The sequence below is a fragment of the Aythya ferina genome, assembly GCF_964211825.1.
Source record: "Aythya ferina genome assembly, chromosome: 15".
NCBI lineage: Eukaryota > Metazoa > Chordata > Aves > Anseriformes > Anatidae > Aythya > Aythya ferina.
In genome coordinates, this window is record NC_140314.1 from 16,483,901 (window position 1) to 16,500,375 (window position 16,475).

The 16,475-nt window shown below is 37.3% G+C and overlaps 1 protein-coding gene across 3 annotated transcripts in view; it reads right to left on the reverse strand.

Moving 5' to 3' along the window:
• Positions 1 to 3,479: 3,479 nt before the first annotated feature.
• The window catches only part of GRIN2A (glutamate ionotropic receptor NMDA type subunit 2A), a 197,004-nt gene continuing 184,008 nt past the window's right edge, over positions 3,480 to 16,475 (reverse strand). Inside the window, exons 14-15 of one of the 3 annotated variants that reach the window (XM_084536885.1) lie at positions 13,893 to 15,493; positions 3,480 to 10,344 (exon numbers count right to left, since the gene is read on the reverse strand). In XM_084536885.1, coding sequence (XP_084393011.1) covers positions 10,329 to 10,344; positions 13,893 to 15,493 — 1,617 coding nt within the window. In that variant the 3' untranslated portion in view covers positions 3,480 to 10,328. Of the gene's footprint in view, positions 15,494 to 16,475 lie in introns of all 3 variants that reach the window. The other 2 variants (XM_084536884.1, XM_084536883.1) reach the window with 2 other exon arrangements.

Here is a 16,475-nt window from a genome sequence, read left to right on the forward strand (position 1 = left end):
ACAGGATAGATAGATTGCACAATAGACTTGATGCAATTTGTAGGAGCCATTATTTGATTTTTGTACTGGAACAAGTCCACAAAGGGAAGGTAAAGCTATTTGTAAACTGCTGGGAGAGGCAGAGAGACAAGCGGTGAGTGTGACCAATGGGGGAAAAAAACAACACAATTAGGGTGCTTGGGGTTCCTGTATATAGAGACAAGTTGACCTTAACAGTTGGCCATAAGACAGTTGGTTTTGTGTCCAAATTACTTGTGTTCATACCAAGCAAATGGCTTGCTTTGCTATGAACACCGCTGCCAGTACCATGCAGAGTATGTCAGACTTAAAATGCTTCTGTTTCCCAGTCACCACTTAATTTTATTTTAAATGAGCAAAGTTGTGGAGTACTTGCAGTTGCCAAAGGCACATCAGCAAAGATTCAAAAAAGGGTTCTGGGAGAACATGACTATCTTAGAAACAAATCCAAAGGGAACTAAACCTGAAGTTGACATGACTTGTATATGCACTGATGGAAATGAACTATTACAGAATCACAGAATCACAGAATTTCTAGGTTGGAAGAGACCTCAAGATCATCGAGTCCAACCTCTGACCTAACGCTAGCAGTCCCCACTAAACCATATCCCTAAGCTCTACATCTAAACGTCTTTTGAAGACTTCCAGGGATGGTGACTCCACCACTTCCCTGGGCAGCCTGTTCCAATGCCTCACAACCCTTCCAGTAAAGAAGTTCTTCCTAACATCTAACCTAAAACTCCCCTGGCGCAACTTAAGCCCATTCCCCCTCGTCCTGTCACCAGGCACGTGGGAGAACAGACCAACCCCCACCTCGCTACAGCCTCCCTTGAGGTACCTAAAAAGAGCGATAAGGTCGCCCCTGAGCCTCCTCTTCTCCAGGCTGAACAAGCCCAGCTCCCTCAGCCGCTCCTCGTAGGACTTGTTCTCCAGGCCCCTCACCAGCTTCGTCGCCCTTCTCTGGACTCGCTCGAACACCTCCATGTCCTTCTTGTAGCGAGGGACCCAAAACTGAACACAGTACTCGAGGTGCGGCCTCACCAGAGCTGAGTACAGGGGGACGATCACCTCCCTAGCCCTGCTGGTCACACTGTTCCTGATACAAGCCAGGATGCTATTGGCCTTCTTGGCCACCTGAGCACACTGCTGGCTCATATTCAGCCAACTATCCACCAATACTCCCAGGTCCTTCCCTGCCAGGCAGTTTTCCAACCACTCATCTCCCAGCCTGTAGCTCTGCTTGGGGTTATTGCACCCCAGGTGCAGGACCCGGCACTTGGCCTTGTTGAACTTCATGCAGTTGACCTCAGCCCATCGGTGCAGCCTATCCAGATCCTCCTGCAGAGCTTTCCTACCCTCAAGCAGATCGACACACGCACCTAACTTGGTGTCATCTGCAAACTTACTGAGGGTGCACTCGATGCCCTCGTCCAGATCATTGATGAAGATATTAAAGAGGACCGGCCCCAGCACCGAGCCCTGGGGGACGCCACTAGTGACTGGCCTCCAACTGGACTTGACTCCATTTACCACGACTCTTTGGGCCCGGCTATCCAGCCAGTTTCTAACCCAACGAAGCATGCGCCAGTCCAAGCCAAGAGCAGCCAGTTTCTTGAGGAGAATGCTGAGGGAGACGGTGTCAAAAGCCTTGCTGAAGTCAAGGTAGACCACATCCACAGCCTTTCCCTCATCCACCCAGCGCGTCACTTTGTCATAGAAGGAGATCAGGTTCGTCAAGCAGGACCTGCCTTTCATAAACCCATGCTGACTGGGCCTGATCGCCTGCTTCCCCTGCAAGTGCTGCGTGATGACTCTCAGGAGGATCTGCTCCATGAGCTTCCCTGGCACTGAGGTCAAACTGACAGGCCTGTAGTTTCCCAGGTCTGCCCTCCAGCCCTTCTTGTAGATGGGTGTCACATTTGCTAGCTGCCAGTCAACTGGGACCTCCCCCGATTGCCAGGACTGCACTGTCAGGACTATTGTGTCAGGTAGAGATGGCAGGAACAGTCTGGATACAAAAACCAGCCCATCTCTTCAGCCAGAAAACTATTTCCAGATTAGAGTCACACCAACTGCTTCCTGCATCATCTGTTTCCTTTACAGGCCTCTGCTTCTTTCAGATGACTGGAGTACTTGAACTGGGCCTCTGGGAGACAACACTGCAGGGGAACAAAGCCAGTCAGATCACTAAATGTTATTTTACTTCATGAAGTGGGAATTTTAGACAAAAATAGAGAGAAGTCCCTTTAAAACTGTCTTCTGGCAGTTGAGCATAAGCCCAGCAGCCTTCACCCAGCAGTCTTTACTCATTAAAAACTTCATTAAGAACAGAATTTCAGTTTTATCTCTCTCATTTTATCTGTGCAGTCATGTTTATCATGGGAACAAATGAACAGGACTGTTCTACTCAGAGATCTGTGAGCAACTTTTCACCTCCCATCCATTACTTTTATATTCTGCTCATAGAATCATGGAATTATTTAGGATAGAAAAGACCTCCACAATCAAGACTAACCATTGCATAGCACACTTATCAAAATGATGCTTAAAATTTATATAATGTCTTTCATCCTACTGCGTCAAAGAAATTATTCTAACTGCTGAGTGATTGTTTATGCCCCTGTTAGTGAGTAAAGGAAGACTTTCATTAGCTGATTTGAAATTCTGGAAAATGTGGTCATACAAAACTACCTAGGAGCTCCTTATGAACCTTGCTCCTTCAGGTCTACTGGCCAAGCAAAAGGTCAACTCTGAAAATACTTTTATTGCTTCACTAAATCCCCTATTTTAAGTTATGTCTTGATTAAATAGAACATTAAAACAAGTTTGCTGATATCAAAGACATTGAACACATCTGCCATTTTCTACCCCTTGGTTTGCTCTCTCCCATCCTCACCTTATCCATCTGTGAGAGCACTGTCACGGCAGGAGCACTTCACACCTGCACCTTTTAGGAACAGAAGCCTTGACACCATTTTCTCCTCAGGCTGGATGCTGCCTCCACACTCATCCCAAAGAGATTTTATATTTCTGCAGACAATAAATATTTGTACATATATATTTGTACAGGCCCCTTGTATTTTGTGTGGCTGCTGTAGCTCAGAATACATGAAAATGGTGCCACACCATACTGGACCATCCTTAGCTTAGCTCCTGTGCTCCCTCTGTCGAGGAGCATCATTCAAGCTAGACTTCTCACATTGAATGAGTTTTTCCTAACTTAATTGCCTCTGTCCTTTTCATGAATTAAATAAAACTGGGAGCATCAAGTATATGCTGTCAGGTTTAGCTTCAGGCATCTTCACCCTTAGATAATTTCTAACAGCAAAGGATGACTCAAAACATGTGCTCGTTAACACCTTTCAAATCAAATATGAAAAAATAAAAGGTAAGTCTTATTCATAGATGACACTTTATCTCTTACCATTTAACAAGGAACATAGACAAGAATGATTCAATTGTTCATTTTCATATCAATTGGCAGAAATTACCTTTATTAGAAAAATGAATTTTTCATATATTTACATTTTTTACATCTTGTTATACTTGGCACATGTGTTTTCTCCAAATAGTTATATACATTTCAGTACACACAGACATTCAAGTCCCCCATTCCCTTAATGTTTTTCTACATATTTAACAAAAATGAAGAACACAATACAATTTGTAAGACAACCATAATATTATATATTCTTCTATCATAAAAAGTTTGAAGCAAACATATGTTTTAGATATGTTTCAAAATATTTATACAGTATTAGCACTCAGTCATGCACAGGGTTAAAATATGGTTGGGGTGAACTGCTGTGAGACGGTATACATAATGCAGGAGAGAAGTGTATGACTCCCAGCTCCTCCAAGTTGCAATGTGTGCTGTTGGGGAAGTCCTACTGCCACCAGGGTTTTAAAGGCATGGATGGATGGATGGATGCAGGGATAGCCAGGTGTATGCATAACTTCATAGCACGGCAGTTTAAATTGTTTGTGCAGACACTTGCATGTTAAAAATAATTTCATTCTCCTAAACCTATCTAATAAAACAGGCAGTAATTGGAATGTCAAAACTAGTTTTTAATTATTCTCTTTTTCCCCAAACCTTTTCTTTTGAAGAATCCATTAAACTATCAATTTTATCATAAAATTCTGGATTCACTTAAAAATTATTTTTTTTATGCTTTATTCCATAACCAATATACTTTTACTTCTACTGTAACATCTTGATTTATTTCTCAAGGTGAAAAGAGGACTTCAAACCTCTACTGTTCTTTGCTAGCAATTCGAATTTTATGACTTACCCTTTGTTTTGAAATATTACACTCTTGAGAATGTTACAGTAAATTGTACTAGTAAATAAAAGAAGTGATAGGGTTTTTAATTTACTGTGTATGGAATCAAGTGGTTCCAAGATTTCTGGTAAGATGTTATTCATGGATTGCAAATCTCTTCAACTACAATGTAGATTAGTGTTCTGTGTAACCAGTACAAATTGGCACACTTGGACTATTTTCCCCATCAGAATGCAAATATTTTTCCAAGTGTACTAATAATTAATTTTCTTTGTGAGCAAAATCTAAATCTAGTATTGTGAATTCTTCTCAAGATACACAGAAACTAACCCGAAGCTTTAGCTTGATGACCAAAGATCCAATACTAATTTTTCTCTCTTTTTTTTTTTTGAGTACAATTGCAAATAGCTTCTATCAAACTCAAAATATCAATGTGTTACTTGAAACTTTTAATAAATCTTTCTCACAATGCTGCATTTTTCTCTTGCTCCTCATGTCTCCAAAGAAAACCCCACCTTTATACATATATAAAAGCTTATATATAGCTTTTATATATATACATGTATGTATAAAATTTTGCATTAAAATAGCATACTTAGTAAAAAATCAGGTAGGAGTATGCCTAACACATTAATGAATTCTGTTTGTACCTTCTGGCTTGCACAGGGAAGACACAAGATACACTGTGTATGTGGGTGTGAGGTGTGAAGACAGAGAGATCGAGCTGTTCTTCATCAGTGCAGAATGGATGTTCTGAAATGAATATGACTACTTCAAAATAGTAGGCTGATGTAAAGTATAAATCATAAACAGTTATTAAAAATTGCACAAGTTTCATTTCTAGCTGCACACAATTTTATATGATGCAACTGCCATACTTTTGCAACATGAGATTTGGTTTTCATATTTTAATTCCGAGCATGAATTGCACTAAGGATCAGCTGTGCCATCACTCACTCACACATCCCTGTTTAAGTCAAAAGGTGTTTTGGAATCCAGACCTAGGCCACGTAAAGACAAGGTAACCAAGATTTAAAAAATAAAAAATAAAAATAAAAAAAAAAGCTCAGGTATGACTTCAAATACATCAAGCCAAGATATTTTTTATCACAAATTTTGAATCATGTGGAAATAAGAAAAAAAAAAAAAAAGATGAATACCACTATCTGTTGGTCAGGATCTCCACATCATCAGTAATAACAAGTTCAAATGCCTATGCATTGAGAAAAAAACATTTTTGACTAACACAACTGCTAAATACTGCCTCTGTGTGCCACATCCATTTCGAAAACTGTGCAGTCTGCATGGACAAACACAAGGGCTGCCGCTGGTACACAGACCAACTGATCTTCCCTGGTAAGTTTTGGGTTTTAAGTATCCTTCCTCAGCTGCTTTAAGCAATGTGTTTAATGGCCAGGTGTGGGTCACATAAACTCATACAAGCTTTTAAAGTCAGAACCATTGGGCCAAAAGACCATCTCTGGCCATGAATCTTCAAAACAGCATGAGAATACATCCTTTTCCCATGCCTAGCTAGATGGAAATGATAGCGAGCATCATTTCCAGCTCTTTCAGACAGGAACTCTCCTTTAACATGTTTTTTCACGTGTCCTGGCACTCCTGATCCCCAGAAAGTCTTTTAGCCTCTTCAGTAAATGTTTCTAGGGAGTTTGGATTTAGGAGGTTTGGAAAGGAGAGGAGAGAATCACTTAAAATAAAGCACTGCTGAAATGCGTTCTACAGCTTGGGGAGATTACTCACACATGGCTAGGTGGGAAAGGGTAAGCACGCACACGTGTATACTGTATATATATTTAGGTTAACAAGTTTAAACAATTAATAAACAGCTTCTTATGTTATTTGGTAATTAAAATATCAGGTTTGTATCATTCAAAATAGTGCAACCTACATAGTAATATACAGGAAAATTACACGCATTGCTCCTATTACCATTAATATGCTTGTGCATATCAGGATGACAGGATATCCTTTTCCATAGGATTAACCTTTTGCATATTTAATTGTATTCTTTGGCCCATTTTCCTGTGAAACTTTGTATGACAACATAAAGACTTTGGCTTGGAAAAAAAAAATATTTAAAAAATCCCATTTTTCTCAGTGACTTAAAAACTCAAACAGAATTCAAATCACCTTTGTTAATAATTACCACCTCCTCTCGAAGATGCCCATCACAGAACATTTGCTAATGTGAATAACTGTGAACCTCCAATTTCCTTTCTTTTTTCACTTTTGAAGATCATTTATACTTCACATATTGCACAACATGTCCTCCAATTTTATTTTTTTTTCCAACTCTCTTAATCTTGTCCCATCAGTGAACAAGAAAAGCCTCATTCCCCTCAGAGGAGGACATAGGAACCTTGTGAAGGCCTGCAGTTGCATAACTGCAAGTCCAGATACAGTTTGGCGATGTGAAACAGAACCTAGAATATATTTCCAAACTGTTTGTTGCTATTAAATGGGCTCAATAAAATATAATCACACTAAAGATTCCTTTAGTGATGATGTAACATAAATCTCTTCAAAAAGGCTATTCTTATGTACTGCAATGTACAATACTCAAATAAAAAACTATATCATCCTAATGTTGTTGCTGAAAAAAAACAAAACAAAACAAAACAAAACAAAACAAAACAAAACAAAACATACCATTTCTTTTAATAGTACTAGAAGTGCAAAACAAGACATTCTCTATTAAAATTTCATGTCACTGTCAATTTTACCATTTGCCCACAGTACAGCTTTATACCATTGATGAGAAGTGAGGAAACCTTCATCAATTCCCAAACAGTCTCACCTCATTCCGAACTTTACAGTGCATTGGATAAGTATCATAATATTTATTGGTATTTATTTTCACAGTTTTAGAATGTGCACATAGAAATATAATTTTTGAAATAGATCAGTGAAAACAAATACTAATACAAAAGGGAAAAGAGAAACCATCCAAGAGTGTAACCACTTATTACCACTACTTTTGAAGAGCTGAAGAGTTAAAACCATCTCTCTTTTAAATATGTAATACTATAGTTAATGTGGTTATCTACTAATAAAGGCATCGCATGACAACATTAGAGCATGGTTATATACTCTACTAATTTAATATAGGTAAAGAATTGAGTAAAAGGAGTAAAACGGTGTCACTTAAATGCAAAACAACAAAAGCCTTGTAAATAGTGAGGTAACTTAATTTTACTTGTATTATTTCTGGTTCTTAAATTATAGATATGACAAGATCATCACATAATCAGCAGTGGATTCTTACCACTGTTTAGACTTGTATTCATTTTAAAAACAATTTAAACCACAGCAGATACATCCTGCAGGATGTAACCAAAATGCTCCTGAACCTGCAAGAACAACAGAGTGCATTTTCACTGCCCTGCAGGGTGATGCACACTTGTAATCCTGACTTCCAAAGTCACAGGACATGGAAGAGCACATATTATTCTTAGAGAGCATACTCTGTACACAGGTGCAGAGAAGCAGAGGGAAAAAAAAATAAAAATAGTGAAAGCTTGATTTGAGTGAGGAGCTTATTTACAAACAGTGCAGTAACTCTCCTCCTGCAGAGCAGAGAGAAGCAAGGCAGCATTTCTGCTCCCAGTTAACTGAGGAGCAGTCACCAGTGAACATGAACAACCACTTCTCCATCCCACGAACATTGCTGCTACACTGCAATGAAGGTAAACAGGTGAACATGGGATTAATTCCATGATGAGAGCTAAACACCAACAAGAATTTTACACTATGTACAATATGTGCACATCAGACAGAGAATTCTGCATGATCTGAATGATGGAAGAGATGTGACAGTTTTGAGGCTACTCTAATTTGTACTCTAACAACCTGTAATTTAACCACAGCTTTGTAGGTGACTTCAGCCAGAGCAGGTTGAGCCTTTTCTGTATCATATCTTATAGTTTCCTATATTGCATACAACTCCATGGATAAATACATAGTTGTGATTAAATTGTAATTCCCTCCTACTGGTAGCAATTACTAACATTTTGCTAATACATTTAAATGAGATAGTACAGGCAGGCTATACAGAGAAGGAGAATGGCTTGTACCATAAAAGTCATACTTAGAAAGGCCTTTGTGCTCTTTCAGATGTTCCTTCAGCACTGTTATATTTTGAAGGCTCTGCTCTCAATATGAAGGAAGTCTAGATTATAAAAATAACATCAGTAAAATTATCAAATTAGGTATATCAGCAGAAAACTGTTTTTATATTGCAAACCAGATTACCCTATATAGGAAATATACCTATTTCAAAGGGGCTTTTGAGCTAAAATAGACTTAGAGCTGGGAAAGGTAAAGTTTAGAAAGGAGATACATGACATAAATACACTTTGTCTTGAAAGAAGCACATGATGTGATGACCAACACTTAACACAAACTACCCAAACCACACCATGGTTGCTGTTCTATATTAACTAAGAGATGAGTTTGTCGTAAAAGATTTGTTTTCACTAGGTTTCATATATAACATATGCTAAAACAACAAAAAGATTCACCCTTTAAAGTCTTCCTAAATCAAGATTGAATCAAAGACTCTTAGATTCGTATCACAATTCCTGTTCTGCATTGGTGAACCCAGGGGAGGAATAATACCAAGGTCTTCACCAACAGCGTTGTGTTATGTACCCTAAGATACATATGCTACACTGCCAAAATATAAAAATAGCAAGTTACTCTACAAGGAATAGATGCTAACACTCTTATTTCATGCTGGACAGTCACATGGTATAAAGAAAACAATGACACTGACTAGGTTAGAAGTACTGAAGAATCCACAACAGAGAGGTGCAACCTTAGTAACTACTTGAATAAGCACAGGAATCCATATGACCTGCAAGTTTTAAACTGTACTCACCTGCAGATTCAATTTAGCAGATTTAAAGGCTGGAGATAAATAGATCATTACTTTACTACACACGCCTATTTGAAATGGCTAAGTTAGAAGCCTGTAGCTTCTAAAAAGTCAACAGAAAGAGAGAGAGGAATACTTTCAGGAAACATCACCAGCATAACTGCTTCCAAGCCTTTAGTGCTCTGAACTGCCATCAGGAGGGAGCTTTCTCTCTCTACTTCTCTCCCCCAGCTGGTGACAGAAAGAGCTTAGCTTTCCAGCACAGAAATTCAAGACTACACAGCTCTAGTTTTTGCTACCTTTGGAATTCTATGAGATTTATTTTCACCAGGAAAAAAAAAAAAACACCACCACCTTAGTTTTATATATACTAATCTTAGTTTTATACTGGTCTATATTTCCCTCAGTTTTATTGTAAGCCTTAATTTACCTCATGTTCCTGAAAGATCACAGAAAGAGAGACATGTTCATGAGATGCTGCCAAAACATGGTGAGCTGGTGGTGATTGGGTTTCAGTTTGTCCACAGCACTCTTTTTCCTAACCAAGCTTCCCAAATAGCAGAATAATGAATTCTGAGCAAAAGCTACCAAAACATTAAATGAAAGTTTCCAGAAATACAAAGAACTCTCAATTTTCATTAATTTTATCTTATATATTAACGTATCTTATTTCCATGCTTTTAAGTTAGTGGGTGGCTACACTGCTCTATGAAACACAAGCAGAACACAAAATCCATTTGAAAGAAAAAAGTAATTTTACTGTGGTGAAAAGGGAATGACAAAAAACATGAAGAAATTCTACAATGTTGTTAAAAGAGGAAAAAAGCAAGAGGCAGGCATGTCTATGTAGCTGTTTTTACCTCCATGTACCTACTCCATTCCTCAGCAACTCAATATCCTGCCTCCATAAAAGTTGTCGTCCAGGAGCAGTGTAACACTACGGGACATGCTAACAAGAATGGCCCATATCATTTACAGCCTGATTCAGTTCCAGCTGGAGTCACGGGAAATCTTGGTGATAGACAATCTGCTAGAGCTGTAATCAGGAAAATGTAACAAGTCACCAGCACCATCCAGAAAGGTACAGAAAGGATGGCCACTTATGCAGGAAGATTCTTTTCTCCTCTTCAAGAATAGCAGCAGCTAGAGTGAGAGAGAGGGAAATACAGAAAGACTTGATCTCAGTTTAATTGAAAGTCAACGCAAATATATCAACAAAGCTCAGGCAATATTCAGAATTCCACACGTCTGAGTCTCGCAAGCTGTGGCTTATGGCTCTACTCTTAAAAGCTTTTCCTTCAACTTCTCAGCTTCATCTTCTTTACATGTATACATCAACAACCTCATCAACTACTCATCTAAAACCCTACATTTTAGCCTTTTCTTCCCCCTGGATTCAGTCATAATATATGCCAAGATCAAAACCACAAATGCATGCAGATTCTTATCCCTCTACTTTCAGTATCTTTTTTTTTTTTTTTTCTTATAAGGCAGCATTTTTTATTTCCATGTGAGCAACTGCTGTGCAACATTGTCAAGTCTTCCGTCTGTCTCTTTAATTTGGTTTGGTGTGGGATTGTTTTACACATTTGTAGCTAATAACAAATCTCTACTGTCACCAGAAATCTGCTCAAATCAGAAACAGCAAACACTGCAGTATAGTTTTTTTTAGTTAATTTGCTTGTACATTTCACAGAAGGATAAATCCACCTGGGTTTAGGATGTTTACATTTGGATTTCAACAGTTTATTTAGAAAATGCTGTAATTGGGAATTTTTCCTTCCCAGAACGTTATATACAGTATTTGTCTACATATTGAAGTATGGGCATCTAGCTGCAGATAGAGATAATATTACAAACAACTTGGAGTCAATGTTTTGAGTGCTTTAAGATGATGTGAAACACATAAGCCACCACGGAGCTTCACGATTTGCTTGGTAAACTTCTCAGCAACTTACAACCTAGTTTTTTGGTATGACACCAACAAATTGCCGGTCTGCTGAAACACACCATGTGGTTCAAAATACTTAAGATTTTACTTAGTCTACTATGATTTGGATGGAAAATGAAAATTTGCCTCAAATATTTTAATTAATTGTTACAACAATATTTATACCTTTAGTGCATTTGCCTTCCTGTAGACCAAAGACAAATATTTTATACACATGGGAGAGGGTTTTCATTTATGACAAGTAGTGTTCATCCCACCCATAAACATCCTAGCCCTGCTTAGCTCATACAACTATTTCTATGAGATAGGAATCTCTGCAAGGGCAGTCAAGGATCTTCTGTTTATAAGAACTGGAGGCAGTGAGGCACCAGAAAGCAGATCATGTTAATGACATAAAATAATTATGACTAAATGTTGAATAAGGAATACTCAGAAGATATTTATTCTGGACAGAGTGAAGATGGCCATACATATGCTTTCTGAACATAGATGTAATAAAATATACTAAGATTTTTGGAAGCTGGGAAGGGATTTGGAAAGCCCAATTCCCAGTGCATTTCATTCCTTCAAAAATATCATCCTTCACCTTTATGGTGAATGTACAATTAAATTTTTTAATACTAAGAACTCATTGTGGACTGTTTGGTAGTTAAAATCAGCTCAAATCTGTTTAATTAAAGAATTGTAAACAAAAAAATCAATAAGCCATATTTGTCTATCCCTATGCATCATCTATATTACTTCCCATTTGCAGCTCTCCTCTGAATTATGCTACTCCACACTAACCAACTTGCATACTGTACCTCTGGCGTGCAGATATACAATTACAGCTGATGTAAGTATTTTTCTATTGAGAAGAATTTTAGTTCAGGGAAAAGTTAGGGTAATATTTACATTTTCCAATTCACAGTGGTAATGGTTTCCCTGTTCACTGATCTTCAGTGAAATGTAAGGAATAACACTTGAATAATCTAAACTTCCTCTACACACACAGAAAAATAGATCAATTCTTAGAATACCAGGAGAATGGCAGAGCACCACCTGTTGATGCTTTCAGTATTTAAATATATTACCAATTTACTTCTTTAGTTTAAATAAAATTTACAACTATATACTCTACTCACAAAAGACTTCCTCTCATCCCTGCCACACTCCCTTATGGTTATAGGGCATGGAGAGAGGTGTGTACAACACATTTTATTTTTGTAACATCCTGATTAACCTTTACTAAAAATAAAAGTCATCCTTGTTATGTGAATATCTTTACATATTGGTGAGTGATGATACTCTCCCTTAGCTGTGTGCATATATTCAATTTATATGACAGATTTGATTAGAGAGGTTAAGAAACTGGTCTGATGTTCAACAAATATGTATGATATTCCAGAAGGAACAAGTCCCTTACAAGGTGTTAATCCTTCATGGTGTGTGCAAATAAACAGTATTGCGTTCCTTGCTGATAACACTGAATATATGGCTGTTGGTGTTTGATACTGTATTAACAGCTTTAGTAATATTAACATACAGTTAATTAGATATCACTAACATGCTAAAAACAAAGAACTACTGTGGGTTGGGATTTGGTTTGGGAAGTGAAGAAATAAAAGAAATACTATACAACCCTGAGTAATCACCAGTAAGGGGCAAATGCAAACTTACATACATATTAGGTCTCAAGGTTACTAATGATGACCACAGCTCCACAATAAGTGACACATACTGCTTGTTAAAAATATATACTCTGGATTAGGCAGCTGTGAATTTTTTGACAAGATGACTGCAGACTTTTCAGTGAACCTAGCTTGTAATGGCAAGTGCATGTGAAATATAAGAACAGCATTTGTATATTAACATTAACCAAAATCTACAGGGCTTCCTTTTGGTACACAGCAGTTCACATGTTTGGGTCTATGGTCTTCCCATTTATTTTCTATCAGTCTAGAATGAAGGTATTAATTTTGTGCTAACATATTGTGTTATATTAATTAAGGTTCTGGGGCTTGGAGTTTTTTTTTCTGATTTTTTTTTCTTTGAAAATGATCATGAAGCTAAAATATATTTTTGAAAGCCTAGCTGTCTGTTTAATCTTTTTTTTTTTTTCTTTAACTGTGCAAATGCATTCCTAATTCTTTTTGTCTGTGTCATAGTACATGCATACCATATTGCTTATCCAGTACTAAAAAATCATTAAACATTTCTAAGGACAAAAGTACATTGAATGATACTTAGCAACAGAAATTAGAATAACCAAAATATAAAATAATTAGATACAAAACAGCATAGTTGCCAACATATATTGGGGCTATTCCCGTACAGCTCGCCATTTATATAAAGTATACATAAATGGCTATTTTTTTCTCCTTTTCAACAAGACATATTTTAAAAGGATGGTTGAGAGCATACTAGTTTACCTATTCATGTACAAAAGTACACTGAGAAAGGGAGAGGTTTACATATCATTTACTACAGCAGGATACTATTAAAGAAAATATTCTCCCTCTAAGATGGTGGCAACTATTTTTCCCTATAGATAAAGCGTTCATGGAAAATTTAAACATCTGATTCAATGCTAGGCATTTTCTTATACACACGTCTATTGCTACAGGAATTTGAAACCCTTGGAGTTGAGTACACGCTATTCCTATTTGCAACATAAGGCAAAACATGCTCTGAAATGTACATGTCATTATGGATCCGACCATCCCTCGAACAGTATGATGCTGTAGACTTTATGGATGACCTTAAATAATTATCATTTCTTCCTTTGGATGGTAATGAATATTTATAAAGATCAGGTGGATTTCGCCTAAGAGATAAGTGCTGGTCGTCACGATACGAGTGCAGAAAGGGATTATCTTCTGAGTGAACAGGATACAGGGACTTGCTCCGCTTACTGTCCTCCAGAGCATGAGTTAAAAGTGAGGCTTTGTTGCTCAACAGTTTGCTTGAGGGAACACTAAACATGCTTGCATATGGACTACTTTGTAGAAACTTTTCTTTTTCTTTCAAGCTTATACTACGAGCAGGTCTTCCAATATCAATTTCCCTGGATTTATCAGCAATATTATCAAAAGAATGTTGCCTGCTAATCCTCAACTTGTTTTTTTTATGATACTGCAGAGCATTATTATGTGACCAACTATGTTCATATATTTCTTCAGGAAGTGATAAGTTCGTTGTATCCTGCAGCATCTGATCTTCCTCAATATCATAGAGGTTCCCCATCCGCAAGCATGCATCACATTTATAGGGAGATCTGCCTGAATAATGTCCTGTATAAGTGGGCAAATTAGAAAGACAGCTCCTACAGTGGGTGGAATTCTGTCTGTATCTATCATTCATGTCAACTAGGGAAGCATTTTTATCTTTTAAACTGTAGTGCTTTGCATAAAGTTTATACTGGTCATTATTTGGAAGACTGTCTTCATTATGTAGGGGAGTCCTGTTAGCATGCTCTGCTTTCCTGTAGTTGTCATTGTGATCTTGATAAACATCAGGAAGTTCTATAGTTTCTGGAAGGACAATGTTTTCAATGTACTGAGGTGTGTCCAAGCGGAATCCTGGCTCATTGTCAGCATCAATTGTGTAGATTTTATCCCGTGGAGAGCTCTGCTTGGTTTTCAGATATGTTAGTTCCACTTCACTACAGTCTTTTGGGTATTTTGATGCTACTGTTCTTTTTTTAAAATTGTCCTTGGTTTTGTGGTGCTTGTTGTTATTTTCTGGTTCCATATGGCAAGTAGCTCGGCTTGATGTCTCTGATACATCTGAATGGACAACCTCTTCGGGAAGGTATCTTTGGCTTTTCACTGAAAGTTGCCTGTTTTCATCTGACCCATTTTCCCTCTGGGAACCTTGGCTCTGACGTACAGATTCTTGACGTAAAGATTCAACAGATTTCCTCCAAAGCTGCCTGGGTCTGGAGTTCACTTTTGTTTCTGCTGTTACTGCAACCTCTACTGTATTTGGATTGGACTCATTCAACGTGAGAGGATGCTGACCTTGGAAAACATAGTTGTTAAGATTGTCCTTCTGCCGATTGCCTGGAAGTGTCTGCAGTTCACTCACATTTTCACCAAAAAAGTTGTCCTTTGTCTGAAAGGATCTGTTATCAGAAAATACCAAGTTTCCCTTATCCATGACCATGTCCATAATCAAGGAACCCCTCTGAATAAAATCAGCTGTTCTTTTGGGGGAGTTAATTCTTGAAGGATTGATATTAGTCATATTTTTTGCTGTTCGTAGTAGTTTTAACATGTTGGATTGGGAATTGGTCAAAGTAAAGTCAGGAGATTTCTTTTTTTCTTCTATATGTACTCCATGAATGCAGCTGTAAATACCCTGTAATATGAGTAATATAAAACAAATTAATTCACTAGATGTAAATTTAAAATACTTTCATTCTATTTTTATTGGCAGTAAAGAAAAAATAAACAGTGCTTATTTAATTAATAGAAAGATTAAAAGTAGATATCTACCTTTCTGGCATTTGTTTTCATCTATTTGGAAGGATAATTTCTGCTATATCTGTTGGCAATGTAAAGGAGAAGGAATGCCAGTATTTTACAAACCAGCGGTCTGTGTTGGTCTCCCATGCTTATTCCAGAAAAAAATAAAAATAAAAATAGACTTGACCTCAAAAGGTTCCCTAATCCCATCACAAAATGTAACTAACCTTCAGTAATGGAAACACTATTATTCTAAACCAGTGATTAAATTACCACTCTAAAAGAAGCCTGCACTCAGGCTATTTTCTTTGATATTATGATATTCTTCACTTTCACTGAAATGAAAAAGTTTCCAATCATGGCATTTTTGCTTTCCTGTTTCCTGTCCTAGCACATATGAAAAAATCCTGATTCTTTCTAAGCCTGAAATTGAGTTCATTTTGAGCAAAACTGCTGAAGTCCATCCTGTGACTCTTACTTGAAATAAGTATTTATTTTTTTTTTCACCAGAGAGGTTAAAAGAATTTCACATGTAAAAGGCCAAAAGAATAAAGTTCATATATAAAATGTGGAGGAAAAAATATATATGCCTTACTAGGCAACCTCCAACAGGCTAGGGCAGAGTCTTTTTAATGCAGTTCCAATAAAGTCCAATTTATTCAAAAGGGTAATTTCAGTATATTTTTAATCAATTAGGCAATTTTGTACCATTTTCAATTATCCTCAGCTATATAGAAAAATCTTGCAAAGTCCATTAGCTAATGAAAGTACCACATTAAAAAAATAGACAAGAAATACTCATTTGTCAAAAAATGTAACAGCACCTACTTCCTTTATCTTACTATTCATGTAAGTTACTTGGATATGTAAATCCA